The sequence below is a fragment of the Suncus etruscus genome, chromosome 15 (assembly GCF_024139225.1).
Source record: "Suncus etruscus isolate mSunEtr1 chromosome 15, mSunEtr1.pri.cur, whole genome shotgun sequence".
Lineage (NCBI taxonomy): Eukaryota > Metazoa > Chordata > Mammalia > Eulipotyphla > Soricidae > Suncus > Suncus etruscus.
Genome location: NC_064862.1, coordinates 75,825,967 through 75,849,049, shown reverse-complemented (window position 1 = coordinate 75,849,049; position 23,083 = coordinate 75,825,967). Strand labels below are relative to the sequence as shown.

At 46.2% G+C, this 23,083-nt stretch overlaps 1 protein-coding gene across 1 annotated transcript; it reads right to left on the bottom strand.

Annotated features, from left to right (window-relative positions):
* Positions 1 to 5,173: 5,173 nt before the first annotated feature.
* On the bottom strand, positions 5,174 to 10,006 carry GJC3 (gap junction protein gamma 3). The gene is made up of 2 exons (XM_049788185.1): positions 9,229 to 10,006; positions 5,174 to 5,241 (listed from the first exon to the last, which is right to left on the bottom strand). Exons 1-2 carry the CDS (start codon positions 10,004 to 10,006, stop codon positions 5,174 to 5,176), a joined length of 846 nt encoding a protein of 281 aa, XP_049644142.1.
* Positions 10,007 to 23,083: the final 13,077 nt, after the last annotated feature.

Genomic DNA, 23,083 nt, shown 5'->3' with positions numbered 1-23,083 from the left:
CCTATATCCCTTTTTCTATGTTATCATTAAATGCTTAGGTAACTGCCACATACATATAAACAAAATAGTCTCGGGAAAAGCTACAGGTGTTTTACTATATGTGAGAAAACTGTGTCATGTTAGGCTGGAAGAATAACTCATTACTGTCTTCATTTGGAGGCAAAGAGAAAGGTGAGAGCTCCCCAGACTCATCATTACCTCACCCCACTTAAGACTCAGAAAACAAACAGGAAAGTGTCCTGTGCAGTCAGACCTGAGGGTGCCAAGCATGACTCATGCTGATAAAACTAGAATTGTAGAAATTATCCAGCTATTTTTGGATTATTACCAAAATACATATCAGAAAGAGAATGAAGCCCAACAAAACAAAATAAAATAGTAATCTAAATAAATCACCAAAATGTCAGCGCTGTCCCTTATAGGTTCCAGTGGATCAGAAACTCCATTCTCCACTATCCTGTTAAAAAGAATCCACCGGCCCAGAGAGATAGCACAGCGGCATTTGCCTTGCAAGCAGCCGATCCAGGACCAAAGGCGGTTGGTCTGAGTCCCAGTGTCCCATGTGGTCCCCCGTGCCTGCCAGGAGCTATTTCTGAGCAGACAGCCAGGAGTCACCCCTGAGCAATGCCGGGTGTGGCCCAAAAACCAAAAATAAATAAATAAATAAAAATAAAAAATAAAATAAAAAAAATAAAAAGAATCCACCCATGTTCTATGTGTAAGGACCATGTATTTCCCATTCTCTTCTTCTGCTGTGCTCCCTTCTCATCATCACAAATATTTTACCATCCTCCAGGAGCCTCTCTTCTTCCCAAGACAAAGTTTCCATTACTCTCACATTCTGGTTTGTGAAATTCCCTCCCACCACCACCACCCCCTTTCTCCAAAACTTCTCTCCTAGATTGGTCCAATACCACCCTCGAGTAAGAGATGAGAAAATAAATTGATAATCCCGTACAACACACTAGTTTTTTGGGGGGTTTTTTTGGGGGGGGGCCACACCCAGCGATGCTCAGGGGTTACTCCTGGCTATCTGCTCAGAAATAGCCCCTGGCAGGCACGGGGGACCATATGGGACACCGGGATTCGAACCAACCACCTTAGGTCCTGGATCGGCTGCTTGCAAGGCAAACACCACTGTGCTATCTCTCCAGGCCCACGCACTAGATTTTAAGGGGACCTGGATAGTCACAACCCAGACTTACCTTACCTGGGCTTTCTGTAGAGACTGGGGAGAGAACAAGTATAAAATTGCAATGGAGGAGACAGGATAAGTCCACTCTACTGAGTTCAATGACTCACATATTGGCTATTGGTCATCCAAAGAAGCCTTTTCTGAGAAACTCATGAGAGTCCTTCTCCAACCCTAGAAATTTCTGTTTACTGGGAGACTTGAGAAGGGAATTGTCTTCACAGGTACTGTTTACACTGATTGTCCAGAGCACCAGCAGCAGCAACAACACAGCACATGAAATTGTGTGTGATGCTTTTACAATCTGCTCTGAATTTTGACCTCCACCAGGACCCAGCAGGACAAATTAACACAGCAGGACAGGATCCTTAATGTTTCTTAGTAGTGACTTAGAATCATGCATCTACTTCCTCAAACAACACCTCTTTATCCCAACAGGACTGGCAGATCTTGGGCAATGAGAGTTTCTATTCACTTTATCTCTTAAGGGCTACATTTAACACCAGTTTAGTCATCCATGAGAATGGTCTGGATTTGTTCTGGATTTCCTGATTTGGGAATTATTCATGATATTTTCTCCTGAGGTTTACCACCACCATCCTAACTTACTAAACCTAGAATTTGATGAGTTGCTAGTGTTTTCTGTCCCTTCCTGGTGACAAGGATATTTCTTCAGGGAGAAAAGAATCACAGATTTGGTATGACATGAGCTCATCATGAAAGAAAGGAGCAGCATGTGTGAGATATGAAACATCCCCTCACCCAGAGGAACGATGATGTCAGCTGAGGCAAACTGAGGCATCAGGGATTTCAACCCAGGGGGCACATTTTGAGTCTCTGTCGGAGACCAGGACTCAAGGTACCAATTACAGTTGCAGAGACCCTGAGAGATACAACCCCAAAAGGCTTCACTTTGTTTTAGTGTTTGTTATAAAAGTCAGAGAAAAGTGATATCATGAGGTGTGTGACCCTGAAGATAATAAGGAAATCTCTTCTCCAAGGGCCCATTAGCCATAATAGATTCAACTTTTTTAAATTCCTGGCTATTTTGTCTTAGAACCTCGAAGGGCTTTGTCCCAAAACACCCAATCATTTTAAGAGATAATCTGAGACCTCACCTCTATGCACACAAGACTCTCTGAGCATCTCCCCAATGTCCTAGCAAATAAATTAGTGGATGAAGTTATTTTTCACTTCTTTTTAGCTTTTGGGTCACACCCTGCCACGCTCAGGGTTTACTCCTGGCTCTATGCTCAGTAATAGCTCCTGACAGGCTCAGGGGACCATATGGGATGCCGGGATTCGAACAACCATCCTTCTGCATGCAAGGCAAATGCCCTACCTCCATACTATCTCTCCGGCCCAAGATGGAGATATTTCTCAATCTGTACTAGTGACAAACAGCACTTTTTTTGGGGGGGTCGGTGGATTTGGAGTCACACCCAGAAGCTCAGGGGTTACTCCAGGCTCTACCCTGAGAAATCGCTCATGGCAGGCTCGGAGGACCATATGGGATGCCAGGATTCGAACCGCAGTCCTTCTGCATGCAAGGCAAAGGCCTTACCTCCATGCTATTTCTCTAGCCCTGACAAACCCCACTTTTCTTCCTTCCCAGCCACCCTAGCCCATACTCCAATGTGTGGGAAGGTTTCAGATGCAAAATGCAAAAGAAGAAAATGTGATGACTCTGCGTCCTTGGGATTCCAGATAGTTCTTTTAAGGGGCTCCTCTTCATTCTAGATAACATGACATTCATCTTCATTCTCTATCTCAAATCAGTTACTAGAATGGGGAGTTGTTTGTTTGCTTTATGTTTGGGGGCTACACCCAGCAGTGTTCAGGAGTCACTCCTAGCTCTTTGCTCAGGAATCACTCCTGGTGGGTTCTGGGTACAATATGGGATGCTGGGATCAAACCTGGCTGTCCGTGTGCAAGGCAAACTCCCTCCCTGCTATGCTATCACTCCAACCCCCAATAGCATGTTTTTTGGACTCACTTTCCTACAGCTTTCTTCATGATCTCACTGGGATGTATTGGTATTTTTAACTAATTCCTTTTTATGAACTGTAAAGCAATGGATGTCAGTCACTTGACCAATACGTCTTACTTTTTTATAATTCTTTAAAATGTATCTTTACTGAGGCACTGTGATTCACAAATTTATTCAGAATTGAGTTTTTCTTCAGATCCTAAAAATTGTTTTTGTCTTTTACTAGCATTTCTTATTGAATCCTGTGGTGTTGTTGAAAAGATTCCATGCATCATCCTTTTCTTCAAAAACATGTCTGGAGTTATGAGCTAGCTCATGAGGGTGAACGCAGAAGGCTCTAATGCAAAATTACACAGAGATACACACACACACACACACACACACACACACACACACACACACACACACAAAGAAACCTTTGTTTCTGGGCCCGGAGAGATAGCACAGCGGTGTTTGCCTTGCAGACAGCCGATCCAAGACCTAAGGTGGTTGGTTCGAATCCCAGTGTCCCATATGGTCCCCCGTGCCTGCCAGGAGCTATTTCTGAGCAGACAGCCAGGAGTAACCCCTGAGCACCGCCGGGTGGGCCCAAAAACAAAAAAAAAAAAAAAAAAAAAGAAACCTTTGTTTCTGTTTCCTTTTTTTTTTCTTAAGGGTCAAGAGGCACTCAAGGGGTACTCTTGGCTCTACACTTAGAAATCACTCCTGGCAGTGCTCTGGGGACCAGATAGAATTCCAGGGATCAAAGTGTGGAAGGCAAATGCCCTCCCTGCTGTGCTATCACTCTGGCTTCTGTTATTGTTTTAACCCTATGCTCCCTTCATCTCCCTAGAAATTCTTCTCTAATTGAGGCTTCTGTGGAATTTCAAAAATTATAATTTATCAAGACCTGTAAAGAATGTACAATAAAAATAATAACTTTATGTGGGTGCAAATGGAGGCCACACTTGGCTATGATCTCGACTTTCTCCTGGCTGTGCCTTCAGGGATCACTCCTGGTGAGGCTCAGAAGGTCATATGGGGTGCCAGGGATCAAACCTGGGTCAATGTAAATGACTTCCATGCTGTATGATCTCTCTGACCCACTAATTAATTTTTTTTATTTTCTGGGTCACACCCTGCAGCACTCAGGGGTTACTCCTAGCTCTACGCTCAGAAATCGCTCCTGGCAGGCTCAGGGGACCATATGGGATGCTGAGATTCGAACCACCGACCTTCTGCATGCAAGGCAAATACCTTACCTCCAAGCTATCTCCCCAAATTTTTTTTTTTTGGTTTTTGGGCCACACCCGGTGACGCTCAGGGGTTACTCCTGGCTATGCGCTCAGAAGTCGCTCCTGGCTTGGGGGACCATATGGGAAGCCGGGGGATCGAACCGCGGTCCGTCCAAGGCTAGCGCAGGCAAGACAGGCACCTTACCTCTAGCGCCACCGCCCGGCCCCCAACCAAATTAATATTTTTAAGACTCTTCTGTCTTGGGACCGGGAAGGTGGCACTAGAGGTAAGGTGTCTGCCTTGCAAGCGCTAGTGTAGGACGGACTGCAGTTTGATCCCCCGGCGTCCCATATAGTCCCCCCAAGCCAGGGGTGATTTCTGAGCACTTAGCCAGGAGTAACCCCTGAGCATCAAACGGGTGTGGCCCAAACACACACACACAAAAAAAAGACTCTTCTGTCTTAAACAATACATTAGGAGCACAGGTACAATATATGAGCAGGCAGGGCTCTTTCCCCTTGTTGCTCACAGATAAAAATAAACAAGCAAACAAATAAATACACTCCTTTATGTGGAGTTAATAACATATATTTTGAGATACCAGTATTTGCATACACAACAGTCATGGACCTTGCTTTGCACAATTATGGAATGATGGTGAGTGTGCAATATAGCCCAACCAATGTGGGGAAAGATCTGGATTAAAATGAAACATTAATTCTAGCTCCCAACAAGTGTACTTCCTAAGTTAAGGGAACATGTTTCTTGCACTAGACTTATCCAAACACATTCATAGCACCATAACACATATGATCAGAGTGTAAGACATCTAAATGTCCATCAACTGGAAAATGGGCCAACAAAATATGAGTAGCAGATGCTTCAATGTAAAGGGACCCCCAAAAACAGAAAAAAAGGAAACAAGCTTGTGCCCAAGATCACATATTATATGAGCAATGAAGACAGGAAATAAATGAGTGATTGCTATTCTGTTGGGGTTAGGGGCGGAAGAGGATCTCAGCTATGAAACATGGGATTTTCCTTTTGAGTTAATGAAAACGTTCTACAGTATTTGTGCGGATGGATACACAGTTCTATGTTACTCTCAAAACAATTGACGTCTCTACTTCCAATGAGTGTATGTCAGGGTACGTGAACTGTATCTCAGTACCACTGTTGCTAAATGGGGACCCATGTAAGGAGAAATCAAACTGATATATTGGCCTTTCTCCTTAGTGACTTAGCTGGGCCCAGTAAATTTTCTATTCAAGTCAACATGTGATTTTTTTTCCTTTTCCTTTGTGTGTGTATGTGTGTGTGAGATTTGTTTTGTTTTGTTATGGGGCCCCATAACATAGGATCACTCCTGAGTCTGCACTCAGAAAAGTACTACTGGCAGGCTCAGGGGACCATATGGGATGCCAGGAACTAAACCTGGGTCGGCCATGTGCAAGGCAAATGCCCTACCCACCATGCTATCATTCTGGCCCCCCAAAACATGATTCTTAATGAAACAATTGAATCACAAAAAAAAAAATTATTATTGGGGGCCGGAGAGATAACATGGAGGTAAGGCATTTGCCTTGCATGCAGAAGGATGGTGGTTCGAATCCCGGCATTCCATATGGTCCCCCAAGCCTGCCAAGAGCAATTTCTGAGAATAGAGCCAGGAGTGACTCCTGAGCATTGCCAGGTGTGACCCAAAATCCAAAAAAAATAAATAAATAAATTATTATTTTCTCACTACTGCCAGCATGTCCTAGTAAAATCAATACCTTTCTGTGAAAATTAGTCTTCATGACTGACTTGTGATTTAGAAGAATAAAACAAAATAGGATCAGAGCAATAGTATAGTGGGGAAGATGTTTGCCCTACATTCACAAACCAGATTCAGTCCCCAGCATCCCATGTGAACTCCCAAGTACCTAGAGCCAGCACCTAGATCTTGAACATAACTGAGTGTGGTGTGTCCCCCCCCAAAAAAAAGGAAGAGAAAAAAAAGTAATTGTTCTGGGTTCAGAACTGAGAAAAGTGATATTGGGAAAAGACAGAGTCCAGCCCTTGGCCAGGAATGAGGAGATGCTCAAATGAAAAGAAACAAGATGAGGGGCCAGAGCCATAGCACAGCAGTAGGGCATTTGCTTTGCATGTGGCTGACCCAAATTCAATTCCTGGAATCCCATAGGGATGAGCTTTCCAGGAGTGATTTCTGAGCACAGAGCCAGGAGTAACCCCTGAACACAGCCAGGTATGACAAAGAAAGAGAGAAAGAAGGTGAGAAAAGAAAGAAAGAAAGACAGAAAGAAAGAAAGAAAGAAAGAAAGAAAGAAAGAAAGAAAGAAAGAAAGAAAGAAAGAAAGAAAGAAAGAAAGAAAGAAAGAAAGAAAGAAAGAAAGAAAGAAAGAAAGAAAGAAAGAGAGAGAGAGAGAGAGAGAGAGAGAGAGAGAGAGAGAGAGAAAGAAAGAAAGAAAGAAAGAAAGAAAGAAAAGAAAGAAAGAAAGAAAGAAAGAAAGAAAGAAAGAAAGAAAGAAAGAAAGAAAGAAAGAAAGAAAGAAAGAAAGAAAGAAAGAAAGAAAGAAAGAAAGAAAGAAAGAAAGAAAGAAAGAAAGAAAGAAAGAAAGAAAGAAAGAAAGAAAGAAAGAAAGAAAGAAAGAAAGAAAGAAAGAAAGAAAGAAAGAAAGAAAGAAAGATGATACTCAGATGTAAGGTGCCAGCTGAGGTGTGCTGAGGGTTCAAGTTTGATCTTTAGCATAGTGTGGGACCCTGAGCATCACAGGAAGGAAGGAACTCTGAGCACAGAGTCCTATGGAATGGCCCAAGTACTAATATTTGTGTCCCTTCCTCATCCAAAATACCAAAACAAAAAATAAAAAATTTAAGGGAGAGATAGAACACAGGAACACAGGAAGGAGGGTGCTTCTCTTGTACACAAATGACCCCAGTTTAATCCCCAGCATCCCATAGGGTCCCCTGAGCAGCATCAGGAATGATTCCTGAGTACAGAGCCAGAAGCAACCCCTGATCACCAGCAGTTGTGGCCCCAAAATAAAATGTAAGATAATAAGGTACCCACTGTGTTGCCCCCTGAGGACATCCTTCCTTCCTGGTACTTCGAATCAGCAGTTAAAGCCCTGTCTTGGCTGTGTGCTATAGAGGAGACCCAGGGGGGCCCACACAGGTGCCCTGCTGAGTTCTGAGGGCAACTGACCACACATAGTGGAAAAGGGAAGTGAAGGGTGACTTGGGTTGCCACACCCATGGAATTCAATGAGGGTCCAGAGGGCACTGAGGGTGGAAGGGCCCTGGAAAAGGAATCAGTCCCGGCCTTGGGCTCTGGAGGTCACAGGACAAAGAAGCAGCAGGAGCAGAGAATATGGGGCACCAGGGAGAATCTCAACATGAGTAAGGCCACAGCCACTGACAGTGTTGGTGGATGGGACAGATGAATGGAGAGAGGCTCTCTTTCCTGGAGGCCACGTTGAGTGGAGAGATGCTCTCTTTCCTGGAGGCCACGTTGAGGCTGACTCTGGAACCCATCCAAAAAAGTAGGGGTGTAGGTCCTGGAAGCTTCTGGAGAGAAGACACAGGAGCACTTCAGAGCAAGGAGGAAGATCGTTCAGTCCTTCAAGATGCTTCACAGACTCTGACCCAGAGCAGGGCAGCACCCATGGTCCCCCAAAAGCAGGAAGAAGAGCTGGTGGAGGTTTGTAACCCTGGTGGGCTGAATCAGGAGCCTCATAACTCTGCAAAGTCAGAACCAAATGGGGTTGAGCCTGGTTTCTAGGTGGATCAAGACCCAGGAGGGAGAAAAGGGTGAAGGTGTGGGCCTGGCTCACTGGAAGGACCAAAGTCTGGGGGACCCAATGGGGTGCAGGGCCCAGAGCCTTCCCAGATTCTATTAGCTATCAGACCTCAGTTAGTGGTCTCTGGACAGAAGCTTTAAGAGGAAGCAAAAGAAATTCAGGGGCCAGAGAGATAGCAAGGTGGTAGGGTGTTTGCCTTGCACGTGGCTGACCCAGGAGAGATAGTGGTTCAATTCCAGTATCCCATTCTGGTCCCCTGAGCCTGCCAGGAGCAATTTTTGAGCACAGAACCAGGAGTAACCCCTGAGAGCTGCCAGGTATGACGAAAGAATGGAAGGAAGGAAGGAAGGAAGGAAGGAAGGAAGGAAGGAAGGAAGGAAGAAGGAAGGAAGGGAGGGAGGGAGGGAGGGAGGGGAGGAGGGAGGGAGGGAGGGAGGGAGAGGGAGGGAGGGAGAGAGAGAGAGAGAGAGAGAGAAAGAAAGAAAGATAAGAAAAGAAAGAAGAAAGAAAGAAAAGAAAGAAAGAAAGAAAGAAAGAGGAAGGGAGGAAGGGAGGAAGGAAGGAAGGAGGGAAAGATAAGGAAGTAAAGAAAAGAAAGAAAGAAAAGAAAGAAAGAAAGAAAGAAAGAAAGAAAGAAAGAAAGAAAGAAAGAAAGAAAGAAAGAAAGAAAGAAAGAAAGAAAGAAAGAGAAAGAAAGAAAGAAAGAAAAGAAAGAAAGAAAGAAAGAAAGAAAAAAGAAAGAAAGAAGAAAGAAAGAAAAAGAAAGAAGAAGAGAAGAAAGAAAGAAAGAAAGAAAGAAAGAAAGAAAGAAAGAAAGAAAGAAAGAAAGAAAGAAAGAAAGAAAGAAAGAAAGAAAGAAAGAAAGAAAGAAGAGGGAAGGAAGGAGGGGAGTGAGGGAGGGAAGGAGGAAGGGAGGGAGGGAGGGAGGAAGGAAGAGAGAGAGGAAGGGAGAGCGACAGAAAGAAAGGAAGAGAAAGAAAGGAAGAGAAAGAGGAAGAGAAATGCAGGGCCCAGCCCTGTGCTCTCACCTGCTTCTCGTGCTGGCTCCTTGGCTGCCGCCTCTGGGGAGGTGCTGCTCGATTTCTTGGGGCCTCTGGCAATCCTGGGGCAGCACTTAGCAAAGGCAGCTCTGGGATCCCAGGTGGACAGCCATCTCCGCAGGCCAAGCAGCAGCAGCTCCAGGAGCGTGAAGAGGGCACAGAGCCCACTGATGCCCAGCATGGCATTGAGAAGGATTGTCTTCTCCGATGGCCGTGACAGGATGCAAGTCACACTGCCAGGGCACGGTTCCCGACGGCACGAGAGCGATCCAGGAATCTTGGACCCATAGAGGTGGTGCTGGCCCCACAGGGCCGTCGCCTCCAGAGCCAGCCGCACCCCAAGCTGGACCACGTAGGCCCAGAAGATCCGGGGAGCCCCAGTCCCCTGGGTAGCATCTGAGCTGCCTCCTCTTTCCCGGAGCAGCATCTCAGCCTCCTGTGGCTTTCCTGGCTCTTCCCAGTGCCAGACGACATGATAGAAGGTGAAGCCCAGGTAGATGGCACTGGGAACAGCAACCAGGAGGACCTGGAAGAGCCAGAAACGCAGCGGGGACAGGGGATGGAAGGCATCGTAGCAGGTGGCCTTGCAGCCGGGTATCTGGGTGTTGCACGTGAATTCACTCTGGTCATCACGGTAGATGTCCAGGCCGGCTATGGCGAGCAGCAAGAGACGGAATCCCAGCAGCACAGGGAGAAGAAGCCTCCCCACGAGGGTGCTGTGCCGACTCTCCTCCATCACCAGCCGCCGCAGGAGTGGGCCACACATCCTGGGAGGGCGAAAAGCACGGCTGGGTGCTGGGGTTACTCACTGCTGTCTGTCCCAATCAATCTGTCCAAGTCCCCAAGGAGAGTTCTCTCGATCCTCTCAGGAGCTGGAGAGCTTCCTGGGTTCTGAATGCATCTGTTTCGAGACTCTGTAAAAGAGTAACAGTGAGAGCCCGAGCGATAATACAGCAGGGCAGGCACTTGTCTTACATGTGGCTGACCCAGGTTCGATTCCCAGCATCCCATATGGTCCCCAGAGCCTGCCAGGAGAGATTTCTGATTTTGGGTTTTTTTGTTTGTTTGTTTGTTTGTGATCTAAAATCAAAATAAGAATAACAGTGAGGGCTGGAGCAATAGGACAGGAAGAAGGGCACTTGCCTTGCATGTGGTTGACCCAGATTCAATCTCCAACTTCCCGTATGGTATCCTGAGCACCATCAGGAGTAATTCCTGAGTACAGAGCTGGCAGTGATTACTGAGCACTACTGAACATCACTGGGTTTGGCCAAAGAAAAGAAAAAAAAAATCCTTGAGGAGCCTGGCAGAATATGATAGTTTGTGACCCAAAGCTGCTAAAATAAACATTGCAAGTTTTGTCATAGTCAAAACTCTGCTTGGCCAGTGTTCCTTGGACTTCTATTCCTTTGTAGGGATGGATGACCCTGCCCAAGGTCAGACTTCAAAATCTCAGCTCTTTGGGTATTTTTGTTTGTTTGGTTGGTTGGTTGGTTGGTTGGTTGGTTGGTTGGTTGGTTGGTTGGTTGGTTTCAGGATCACATCCAGCAGGCCACATTAGGCTGCAAACCCAGTTCCGCCAACTGCATCTTTGTCTACTCAGTATAGTCTGCACAGTCACCAGACTGAATCCACACTCACTCCTCTACCTCTGGCTCAGAAGAAGGTGCAGAGAAGGACCCGGAAAGATAGCATGGAGGTAAGGCGTTTGCCTTTCATGCAGAAGGATGGTGGTTCGAATCCTGGCATCCCATATGGTCCCCTGCACCTGCCAGGGGTGACTTCTGAGCATAGAGCCAGGAGTAACCCCTGAGCACTGCTGGGTGTGACCCAAAAACCAAAAAAAAAAAAAAAAGAAGAAGAAGAAGGTGCAGAGAAACAGACTCTGGCATAAAATGTGTTATATTCCCAGTCCTGTGCTATTTTGACTCCAGCATCTAAATTTCTAATTTAAGTTGACAGCTAATGAGATCTGACTTGTCTCCTAGCTGTTCCCAACTATACGACCACAGGTAGTGCATGAAGCAATTTAAAGTGGGGGGGGGGGGGTTTGGTGCTGTAGTCACAGGCGAAGAGTAAGCCAAGCATTGGGATAATACTTTGACAGAAGCATCGTGACTCCACCATTGAAGAGCTAGAGATATTTCCAGGGATCTGCTGCAAGGGCCCAGTCACCTGATAATAGTTCAACATCCTCCAACACAGAGAAAATGTATTTGAGCCTCTGAGAATCAACTCTAAACCTCCTCCCTGGCCTTCCATTTCTATTCCTGTCATTGACAATCAAAACTCAGAAGTCTTGAGACAGGGAGGTGGTCCAGGGGTTAAGGTATTAGCCTAGCATATAGCTGATGGCCAGTTCAATCCCTGGCACTACATATCAAAAAAAATTTTATGGTGTTGGGGCTATACCCAGCAGTACTCAGGGAGGATTGCACTCAAGAATCAGTTCAGTGATTCAGTGCTCGGGGGACCATATGGGTCCCGGGGTCAAACCCAGGTAAGCCAAGTACAAGACAAGTGTCTTAACCAGCCTCCCCAAAAAATGTTTACATAAGATGACAAAAATTTCACCCTTCTAATACCAAGATGCCATAAACACCAGACAGAGTAAATGGTTCTTCTAAGAGAACAAGCCCCACATAGAGCAGGGAAGATAGGGGTGACACCTGCAGCCTTCACAGGAGGGGCTTTGGGACATCCAGAGGGAGGTAAGAAGAGAGAGTTGGGGACATTTTACTAATAACAATAAATGATGGTTTAAGAAAAAGAGGCAGCAGGGCTGGAGAGATAGCATGGAGGTAAGGCATTTGCCTTTCATGCAGGAGGTCATCGGTTTGAATCCCAGCGTCCCATATGGTCCCCCGTGCCTGCCAGGAGCAATTTCTGAGCCTGGAGCCAGGAATAACCCCTGAGCACTGCCGGGTGTGACCCAAAAAACCACAAAAAAAAAAAAAAAAGAAAAGAAAAAGAGGCAGGGGCACAGCAGGGAGGATGTCTGTCTTGCACAGGTCCAACCCAGTTCAATCCCTGGCATTCCATAGGATCCCCTGGGCCTATCAGGAGTGACTTCTGAGTGCAGAGCCAGGAGGATCCTGCTGTATGTGACAAAAAAAAAAAGATAGAAGGGAAGAAGGAAGGGAGGGAGGGAGGGAGGAAGGAAGGGAGAAAGAAAGAGAAAGAGAAAGAAAGAAAAGGAAGTGAGGTGGGAAGAACAAAGGAAGAAAGGAAGAGAGAATGACAGAAGGAAGGAAGGAAGGAAGGAAGGAAGGAAGGAAGGAAGGAAGGAAGGAAGGAAGGAAGGAAGGAAGGAAGGAAGGAAGGAAGGAAGGAGGAAGGAAGGAAGGAAGGAAGGAAGGAAGGAAGGAAGGAAGGAAGGAAGGAAGGAAGGAAGGAAGGAAGAAAGGAAGAAAGGAAGGAAGGAGGAAGGAAGGAAGGAAGGAAGGAAGGAAGGAAGGAAGGAAGGAGAAGGAAGGAAGGAAGGAAGGAGGAAGGAGGGGAAGGAGGAAGGGAGGGAAGGAGGAGAAGGAAGGAAAGAAAGGAAAGAAAGAAGAAAGAAAAAGAAAGAAAGAAAGAAAGAAAGAAAGAAAAGAAAGAAAGAAAGAAAAGAAAGAAAGAAAGAAAAGAAAGAAAGAAAGAAAGAAAGAAAGAGAAAGAAAGAAAGAAAGAAAGAGAAGAAAGAAAGAAAGAAGAAAGAAAGAAAGAAAGAAAGAAAGAAAGAAAAGAAAGAAAGAGAGAAGAAAGAGAGAGAAAAGAGAGAGAGAAAGAGAGAAAGAGAGAGAAAGAGAGAGAGAAAGAAAAGAAAGAAAGAAGAAAGAAAGAAAGAAAAGAAAGAAAGAAAGAAAGAAAGAAGAAAGAAAGAAAAAGAAAAGAAAGAAAGAAAGAGAAAGAAGAAAGAAAGAAAAGAGAAAGAAAGAAAGAAAGAAAGAAAGAAAGAAAGAAAGAAAGAAAGAGAAAGAAAGAAAGAAAGAAAGAAAAGAAAGAAAGAAAGAAAGAAAGAAAGAAAGAAAGAAAGAAAGAAGAAGAAAGAAGAAAAGAGAAAGAAAGAAAGAAAGAAAGAAAGAAAGAAAGAAAGAAAGAAAGAAAGAAAGAAGAAAGAAAGAGTCATTCCAGTATTCAGAACAAGCCAAGGTAAAAAGCCAAGGAAAAGGAAACAGCTGCTGGGACTTCAGCCTGGGAGAGCAGGTAGGACACAGACTGTTCACCCAGGAGGACCTGAAGCTCAATGAGCACAGCCTGGGAGGCTGCTGACACATATGTATGTGTGTATATGTGTACATATATGCACACACTCTTGCATGTGTGTATACACATAATTATGGAAAATATTTATGAGACCAAATCTGCTTCCCATGTTAAAAATCAGCCCAAGGCCAACTCACCGGCTCATTTACAGGATAAAAGCTCGGGGCTAGGGACTCCTCAGGTTTCAGCCAACGCTCCAGCTGGAATGGGAGCCTCCGAGTTCCACTGCAGAACTTCAAGCCCAGGGTTCCTGCCGTCCCAGCCAGGGTCACTCAGCTGGACCCACTCGACTCTGAGAGGGGAGATTGTTGGGTAGCGCATCTGGCTCTGGCCCAGCTCCTTCATCCTCCCACCCTCAAAGCCCCAGCCCTGCCATTGTCTCTGGCTCAACCCAGCTGAGCTGGCTGCAGGAGCTGCTTTCCAGCTGCATCCGTGGGGACCACAACCTAGGTTGGGCCACCATCTCATTGCAGTAACCTGACTATCTCCAGGGGTCATGCACCTCAGAGTGGATCCCCCACCATGCAATCCAAGCTCTGAGGGGCTCAGCACAATGCTAATTCAATCAGTCAGAATCTCCCCTTGGTCCCTGTTTTCCCCATTCAGTACCCACTAGCCCCACTCTGGGGACCCAGGCAGGAAGTCGAAGTTCTTGAAGTTTCCTCCTTCCTTCCAGCACTCCCAGGCCTGCAGCCAGAACTCTGAAACCTTTTTTGTTTTGTTTTGGGGTTTTTTGGGGGGTGGGCCATACCTGTGCAGAGCTCAGGGCCCACTCCTGGCTCTGCCTCAGAAATCATTCCTGACAGGCTCGGGGGACCATATGGGATGCCAGGGATCGAACCCATGTCCTTCCTGGGTTAGCTATGTACAAGGCAAATACCCTACTGATGTGCTGTCTCTCCGCCCCCACCCCCCCAAAACCTTCTTGGACAGGTTCCCAGAGCTGACCTGGGCCAGTGGTGTTCAGCAGAGAATTTTGAGGGTCTGGAGGGAAGAAGCAGAGAGCAATGGGGGAGGCTGCCTGTGCCCTGCCAGAACCTACCTGTCCTTCACCGCAGCTGTTCTGGCCCCAGCAATACCTACTGAGCACCACTACTCCTCTCCTCTCCAGAAGATACAGGCAACATTGCTCTCTGCCCTGCCCCCAAATATCTGCTGGAGGAGTTTCCTGCCCCTGGATCCTGCTCCCCTCAGCCTCACTCCTGTTCTAGTCAGCCCAGGGTAGGACGTCCCCCAAGCCCAACCCCTGAAGTGAGGAGCTGAGGGCTCTCATTGCTGGTGAATCTGGCTCTGGAGGAGAAAGCCTGGGTCAGGAAAGTGGGGGATCAGGACTGGAGCTCACGAGTCTAGGTAGGCCTGCAAGAAAAGGAAAAGAACTAAAAGGCAAGAGAAATTTCACAGCTGGGCTAGGACAGAGCTCAGTGAAAGTACCTGCCTTATTCATGGGAGATCTAGATTTGATCCCCAATACCTGAAGAAAATACTTTATTTTTTTTTTTTTTTGGTTTTTGGGTCACACCCGGCAGCGCTCAGGGGTTACTTCTGGCTCTAAGCTCAGAAATCACTCCTGATAGGCTCGGGGACAATGTGGGATGCCGGGATTCGAACCACTGTCCTTCTGCATGTAAAGCAAATGTCCTACCTCCATGCTACCTCTCCGGCCCCAAGAAAATACTTTTTTTTAAGTTATTTTTGGAGGGGCTGAGTGATAACAGCCGACTATACTAGGGGTCACTCCTGGCACTGCATTCACGAATCACTCCTCCTGGTGCTCAGAGGACCATATAGGGCACCAGAAATTGAACCTGGGACTGCTATATGCAAAGCAAAAGCCCTCCACACTATGGCTCTTTTTTCTAATTTTTTGGGGGGAGTCACGTCTGGTGAGACTCAGGAGTTACTCTTGCTCAGGAATCACTCTTGGTGAAGTTTGGCAATTCTATGGGATGCCAAGAATCACACCTAAGCAGGCCACATGCAAGGCAAACTTCCTACTTGCTATACTATTGTTTTGGCCCCAAAACACTTTTTTTAAAAGAAAAATATTTTAGAGGCTAAAAGGGATAGCCACAAGAAGGAGATACCCAACAACTGCTGAATGAATAAACAAATGATGGAAATATGGACTATTCATACTATGGAATATTATTCATTGTTTCATTTCTTCTTCCTATTTAGAAGAAAGCTGCCAGAGCAGCTATAGTTCAGCAGGCAAAGCACTTGTCTTGTACGCAGAGACCTGGGTTTGATCCTCAGCAACCTACATATTCCCTAAGTATGGTCAGGAGTGATCCCTGAGCACAGAGCCAGGAGTAAGCCCCGAGCACTGCTGGGTGTAGCCCCCCAAAATAGACTTCAGAGCAAATAGATTTGCAAATCTATTTCCAGGGATCAAGATGCCATCCCAGTCTAATAAAAAGATCAGCTCCTCAAATAGAATCCTCTGAGAACCTTTTAGCTCAGACCAGCTGGGAAGCAGTTTCCAAGGGCCTTTGTGCAAGGCCGGGGCAGCGGGCAATGAATGGAAGAAGACAGAGGCCTTGGGATGAAACTCTCCAGCACCCCCACAGCTCAGGACTATGCGGGCGCTTGGCCAGGGACCCAGATTCCTTGTCTGCCCCTTTGCAGCGGGGGCGGGACAGAGGGCGACCCCAAGCTCAGGACACAAGCACATGCTTCAGACCGCCGTGAATGTGCCCTGATTCCTCAATGACTCCATTGACTCAGGTCCAAGACAGCTGGGCGAGTGGGTGACAGGGCAGGTGGGGGCGAGGGCTGATGTCGAAGTCTGGGATTGGGGTGGGGTGTTTCAGCTTGGTGATGTCTGAGCACTCATAGGAGCCCAAAACCCCAGGCTGCTCTAGCACAATAACTTTCTGAGAATCAACAGACCCCCCAGGAATGAGATTTCCCTGCCCACTTCACCCCACACAAGCTTCTCCTTGTTGCTTATCTTCCCACATATACAGCCATGTGCCTTGGGAGCTGTGGGGAGGGAGGAGGGTCAGGCAGCTGCCACCCCCCCAAAAGGATGAGGATGTTTATGACCCCTTTGCCTTTGGTCAGCCCTGGTCTGTGACCAGCTTTTCTCTCTCACTCTGTTTCTTTCTGTCCTGTCAAGCATTGGTCAATCTTTCTGTCCTCTCCTGACTAGCTTCACTCAGGATGACAGTCTCCAACCCATAAGAAGGTTATATGTTTTGTTTTGTTTTGTTTTGTTTTGTTTTGGAGGGAGTAAATTTGATGGTGCTTGGGGCTTACTCCTGGCTCTGCACTCAGGAATCACTCCTGGCAGTGTTCAGGGAAACCCTATGGGATTTCGGGGATCAAACCCAGGACAACCTCATGTAAGACAAGTGCCTTATGATTATAAACCCTACTTTCTGTTGTTGTTGTTGTTGTTGTTGTTGTTGCTGTTGCTGCTGCTAAGTTTTACAAGTGTTTTGCATTTCTTAGGTATTATTTATCTTTTGTCAGGAGCATGGTGGAAAGATATTTTCTCCCAGTCTGCAGGGTGTCATATTTCTGTCATGTGAGGTGACTTTTTATTCTGATCCTCATGTATTTGGCTGTTCAGAAACATCTAAATTTTATACTATCCCATCTGTTTATGTTTGCTGCTGGGAAACTGTTTTTGACCAATATGGTGAAGATTCAGCACCAAGTTTAACTCAAAGAACTGATGAGACAGAGGCAAACTTCTGGTTTCCTTCCTTATTAACCCCATCTGGCTCATTACCACCTAAAGTTCTGGAAAATTTTACCTTTGGTACTTTCGGCCACAGTCAAGGGAAGTCCTTCTGCCCAGGAGTCTGCAAGTCTGGGAGGCCCTGTTTGTCCTGTGCCACTGCCAGACCAAATTCACCTTCTTCTCCTCTATGATTGGGAGAACCAAGAGAGTCTTAGAACCCTTGATTCAGGAGATGTAGGATGATAAAGGATGGTGAAAATCAGAGTCTGAAAAACAAAAGAAACTGTTGGCCAAGTTGGCTTGACTGACCACAAAAAAAGAAAAGAAAAGAAAAGAAACGCTTAATGACCAGTCTTCAGGGCACAATCAATAAGATCCACGTCAACTACTATTCCATCTATTCCTAATGGATGGTCATCAATATTTGGACAAAGCTAAAAGACAGAAAAGATATAAAAAGGAAAATAGTTATCATCTCGATTTTTTGGTTTTGAGGGATATTTTGGTTTTGGGTTTTTTTTGGGGGGGGGGGGATTGAGTCACACCCAGAGGCACTCAGGGGTTATTTCTGATTCTGCACTCAGAAATCACTCCTGACAGGCACAGGGGACCATTTGGGATGCCGAGAATCAAACCACTATCCATCCTAGATCAGCTGCTTGCAAGGCAAATGCCTTACTGCTGTGCTATCTCTCGGCCTCAGTGATCATCTTGTTAATTCAAAAGCTGCAAAACAGGGCTGGAGCGGACATAGTACATTTGACTTGCATGTGGTTGACCCAGGACAGACCTAGGTTCAATCTCCAGCGTCCCATATGGTCTTCAAGCCAGGAGCAATTTCTGAGCACCTAGCCAGGAGTAACCCATGTGCATCACCAAGTTTGGCCCAAAAAAGCAAAAAATAATAAAATAAAATAAAATAAAATGACTACAAAACAAGCTTGACAGAGACACAAGGAGTTTAATGAGTTTTGGATTATTTGGCCACACCTGGCAGCGCTCAGGAGTTACTCACAGCTCTGTGCTCAGAAATCACTCCTGACAGGCTTGGGGGACCGTATGAGATGTCGGGGATGGAATCAGGTCCATCCCAGGTTGGCCACATGCAAGACAAACACCCTATCACTGTGTTATCAGCCCCAATTACTGCTACACTTTTCTTTTTTTTCTACTTTATTTATTGATAGATAGATTGATTGATCAGTTGTTCGTACACACAGAGTGGTGCTCAGGGATTACTCCTGGCTCTGCACTCAGAAATCGCTTCTGGCAGGCTGGGGGACCATATGGGTGCCAGGTCCTTCCCAGGTCAGCTGCATGCAAGGCACAGTCCCTACCTCTGTGCTATCTTTCCGGCCTCATTGCTACATGCAAGGCAAATGCCCTACTACTGTGCTATCTCTCCAGCCCCTCTAAGACATTTTCTGATCCATGAATGCTGTTTCTGTCTCTACAAGACCACGTTGCTGGATGAAGCTTTATCTGGAATTTATTCCCCCCCCCAAACTATTTCAGAAGACTTAAAGGGGGGGCCGGAGAGATAGCATGGAGGTAAGGCGTTTGCCTCTCATGCAGGAGGTCATCGGTTCGAATCCCGGCGTCCCATATATGGTCCTCCCGTGCCTGCCAGGAGCAATTTCTGAGCCTGGAGCCAGGAATAACCCCTGAGCACTGCCGGGTGTGACCCAAAAACCACAAAAAAAAAAAAAAAAAAAAAAAAAAAAGAAGACTTAAAGGGGATACATACATATACTTCCTTTATATATCTCTTTAGGTGTATTTCCTCAATATATATAATTCTTTGTTGTGTACTTATGTAGATGTAGTTTCCCACCTCCTCTTTGTTGAATAGGAAATTCTAGTAGATAGTATCTTTTGAGTTTTCTGTTTTTGTTATTTCTAGGTTATAGATGTTGTTTGATTTGTTATTATTTCCCCATATGCACCAATAGTATCCTGTGGCACTGTTCTTTTTGCATAGGTACATTAAAATGGGGAAATATTAGATATAGAGAGAAGTTATTATCTCATAGGGATGGGAGCTCACCCTGAATATTAGTCATAGTGATTTGACTAGGCTTCATTCACTCGAACATCAACTGATCACCTCTGAACCTTGGTTTCCATCTTTGGAACTGGCACAGTTTTCTGTACCAACACCAAGAATCAACATTCTACCAGGATAGGCCTTAAAACTGCCTTGGCACCTACTTGCCCCAGGGTAGGCTCATCTGCTCCCCGACGATGACTTGGAAATCAGAAATGGCTTGCTTTCAAGGTAGATTTCCCCTAAATCCTAACCCTAAGCCACCTAACATTGAGATGATACCAGAAGATGCTTTGTGACACCATGACTTTGACATAGGATCTGTGCAAACACCAAGATGTCTAATTACTGAAGCCTGGTTAAACAACCGTGTTTGAGAAGAACCTATCCTGAGACCATGAAGAAAGACTTTGGGGTTAGACAAATTAGTATGCCTGGAGCCTGTAGTTGGTTTTATGATGGGTTGCTTGATGGGTAAGGGCGCCCTGTTTTATGGCTAAAGGGTTTTTATTTCTATTTTTCCCAACTTTTGCTGTGCCTATGCAAAAAACAACCACCCCTTTTATGTTTTAGATAGAGACTTCTGTCTATTTCTTAGAACCTTGGGACACAAATTACTTTTTTTTTACCTCATATTTCTGCATTTTTCTTTTCCTTTATTTTTTCTTTTTCTTTTTCTTTCTTTCTTTCTTTCTTTTTTTTTTTTTTTTGTTGTTGTTGTTGTTGTTTTTGGGCCACATCTGGCAGCACTCAGGAATTACTCCTGGCTCTGTGCTCAGAAATCTCTACTGGCAGACTTGGGGAACTATATGGGATGCTAGAAATCGAATTCGGGTTCATCCAAGATCAGCCACATACAAGGCAAATGCCTTACTACTGTACTACCTCTCTGGCCCTATTCCTTCATTTTCTTTTTTTGTTGTTTGCTTGTTGTTTGTTTGTTTCTGGGCCATACCCGGTGACACTCAGGACTTACTCCTGGCTATGCACTCAGAAATTGCCCCTTGGGGGACCATATGGGACGACGGGGGATCGAAGTGTGGGGGATCAAAGAGCGGTCTGTTCTAGGCTAGCTTGAGCAAGGCAAATGCCTTACCACTTGCGCCACTGCTCCAGCCCCTATTTCTTCATTTTTCTATAAAGTTAAGAAGAAGGAGGTGGGGTCCGGAGAGATAGCACAGCAGTGTTTGCCTTGCAAGCAGCCAATCCAGGACCAAAGGTGGTTGGTTCGAATCCCGGTGTCCCATATGGTCCCCCGTGCCTGCCAGGAGTTACTTCTGAGCAGACAGCCAGGAGTAACCCCTGAGCACCGCCGGGTGTGGCCCAGAAGAAGAAGGAGGAGGAGGAGGAGGAGGAGGAGGAGGAGGAGGAGGAGGAGGAGTTTGAATAACTGGTCTTCATTCTATTCAGGATAATTCTTTGCTGGTGCTTAACACTCACTGGATTGAAGCACCTTTTGGATTGGTCTCTTACCCTACCTGTTCTCCACCCCATGCTGTGGTCCTTCACTTCCCAATAAAGACCCCAGATCTCAGGAAGAAACTGCTTGCCATTTCAGTTTTCTACAACTGAACTATCTGCCTGCTGGCCTAAGTGTTAGTAGCAGAAAACTTGTGGTGAAATTTTCCTGAACCTATACTATTCCTTTCAACTTTGTGTGGATTATTTCCTGTGTCGACATTTGCTCCCAGACCCACATCTCCCCAGTTCCTAGGGACTGGGTCATGAGGCTTCTGTTTCACACAGCATCCCTTCAAAAATCACAAACAAATAATAAGCACAGCCTCCCCCAAGCAACCTTGCTGAGCAAACCTGCTGAAAAAAAAATACAGCCATTGGCTCCAGGAGATTGAGCACAGAGAACAGAGAATTGCAGATAAGTTCAGAACATGTTCCCTGGGCAGAGAAATGGAGCTTGTAGGCGAAAAGGCCTTGACAAGGTAGTGCCAGGTTGAAAATAGCCAATGGATACTCAGGGAAGAGAGTTGAACGGAGGCTAAGCTTCATACCTGTACACACTGGGGAAGGAACAGGCATGAGATGTTGCCCAACACCAGGAACTGATAGTATCCTGTGGCACTGTTCTTTTTTGCATAGGCACATTAAAATGGGGAAATCTTTTATTTTTGTTTTTTGTTTTTGGGCCACACCCAGTGATGCTCAGGGGTTATTCCTAGCTCTGCGCTCAGAAATTGCTCTTGGCTTGGGGACCAGATGGGACTCCAGGAATGGAGCCAAGGTTCGTCCTGGATCAGCACTTTCAAGGCAAACGCCCTACAACTGTGCTATAGCTCCAAACTCAGGGGTCAGAGAGATAGCACAGCAGGTAGGGCACTTGCCTTGCATGCAGCCTACCCAGGACAGACCTGGGTTCAATTCCTGGCATCCCATATGGTCCCTTAAGCCTGCCAGGGGTGATTTCTGAGTGCAGAGCCAGGAGTAACCCCTGTGTGCTGCCGGGTGTGGCCCAAAGCCGAAACAATCAAATTTAATCGTGTCCTTTTGGGTAGTTAACAGGCCTGATGTGTGGATATTTATTTACAAGGTACCCAAAGAAACTGCCTGAATCCTCTCCTAGCCCACTGACTGGTTCCCCCTTGTGGCCACACTATTATCACAGGCAAGACCCGAGTCAAGTGGCCCTGTTGGCTCAGGCTCCTCTGCAGCAAGACTGATGCTCTCCAGGTGCCCAGCGCTGGTTCCCTGGCATTCCATATGGACCCCAGAGTCTACAGGAGTGATTCCTGAGAGCAGAGCTAGGAGTAATCCCTGAGCACAGGCAGGTGCTACCAAAAAAGAAAAGAAAAGAAAAGAAAGCTGAAAGAGCTGGAGATGCCAAATGTGTGCATTTTTGTAACCAGGAACTTCTTGTGACTGTAGGTTGGGGTTTTTTTTATTGGTTTTTTTTTTTTTTGGTTGTTTGGGCCACACCTGATGACGCTCAGGGGTTACTCCTGGCTATGCACTCAGAAATCGCTTCTGGTTGGGGGACCATATGGGACGCTGGGTGATGTAACCGAGGTCAGTCCTAGGTTAACGAGTGCAAGGCAAATGCCCTACCACCTGCGCCACTGCTCCAGCCCCATGACTGCAGTTTAAAATGTTATTTTTTAATAAAGTTGCATTAAAATGCAGAATTTTTTTCACTTTTTTGTTTGTTTGTTGTTAGCACACAGACATTTTGTTGTTGTGTTGGGAAAGGGCATAAGTCACCAATAAAATAACTTCGAGGCTGGACTGACAGGGAGAAAAAGATCTTTCCCCGGGGGGTTTTCAGGCAGAGTGCTGATTGCTCTACCTGCAGAGTCTCCACCGGGCTGTGCTTCTTCTGAGGAACTGAGCACCGGAAGGGAGCCCTGTCCTACCCTTCTCTGTCTTTCCTGAACTCTGGAAGCTCTCCTCAGAGCCCTGGGAAGCGAACCCCAAAGAAACTACATTCGGAAGCTACCCAGCGAGCCAGTGAGTGAGTGAGAAATGGCTGCATGTGGGGGTTTCCAGGCAGAGTGCTGATTGCTCTACCTGCAGAGTCTCCACCGGGCTGTGCTTCTTCTGAGGAACTGAGCACCAGAAGGGAGCCCTGTCCTACCCTTCTCTGTCTTTCCTGAACTCTGGAAGCTCTCCTCAGAGCCCTGGGAAGCGAACCCCAAAGAAACTACATTTGGAAGCTACCCAGCGAACCAGAAACTGAGCACCTGAAGGGAGCCCTGTCCTACTCTTCTCTGTCTTTCCTGAACTCTGGAAGCTCTCCTCAGAGCCCTGGGAAGTGAACCCCAAAGAAACTACATTCGGGAGCTACCCAGCGAGCCAGTGAGTGAGTAAGAAATGGCTGGATGTGGGGGTTTCCAGGCAGAGTGCTGATT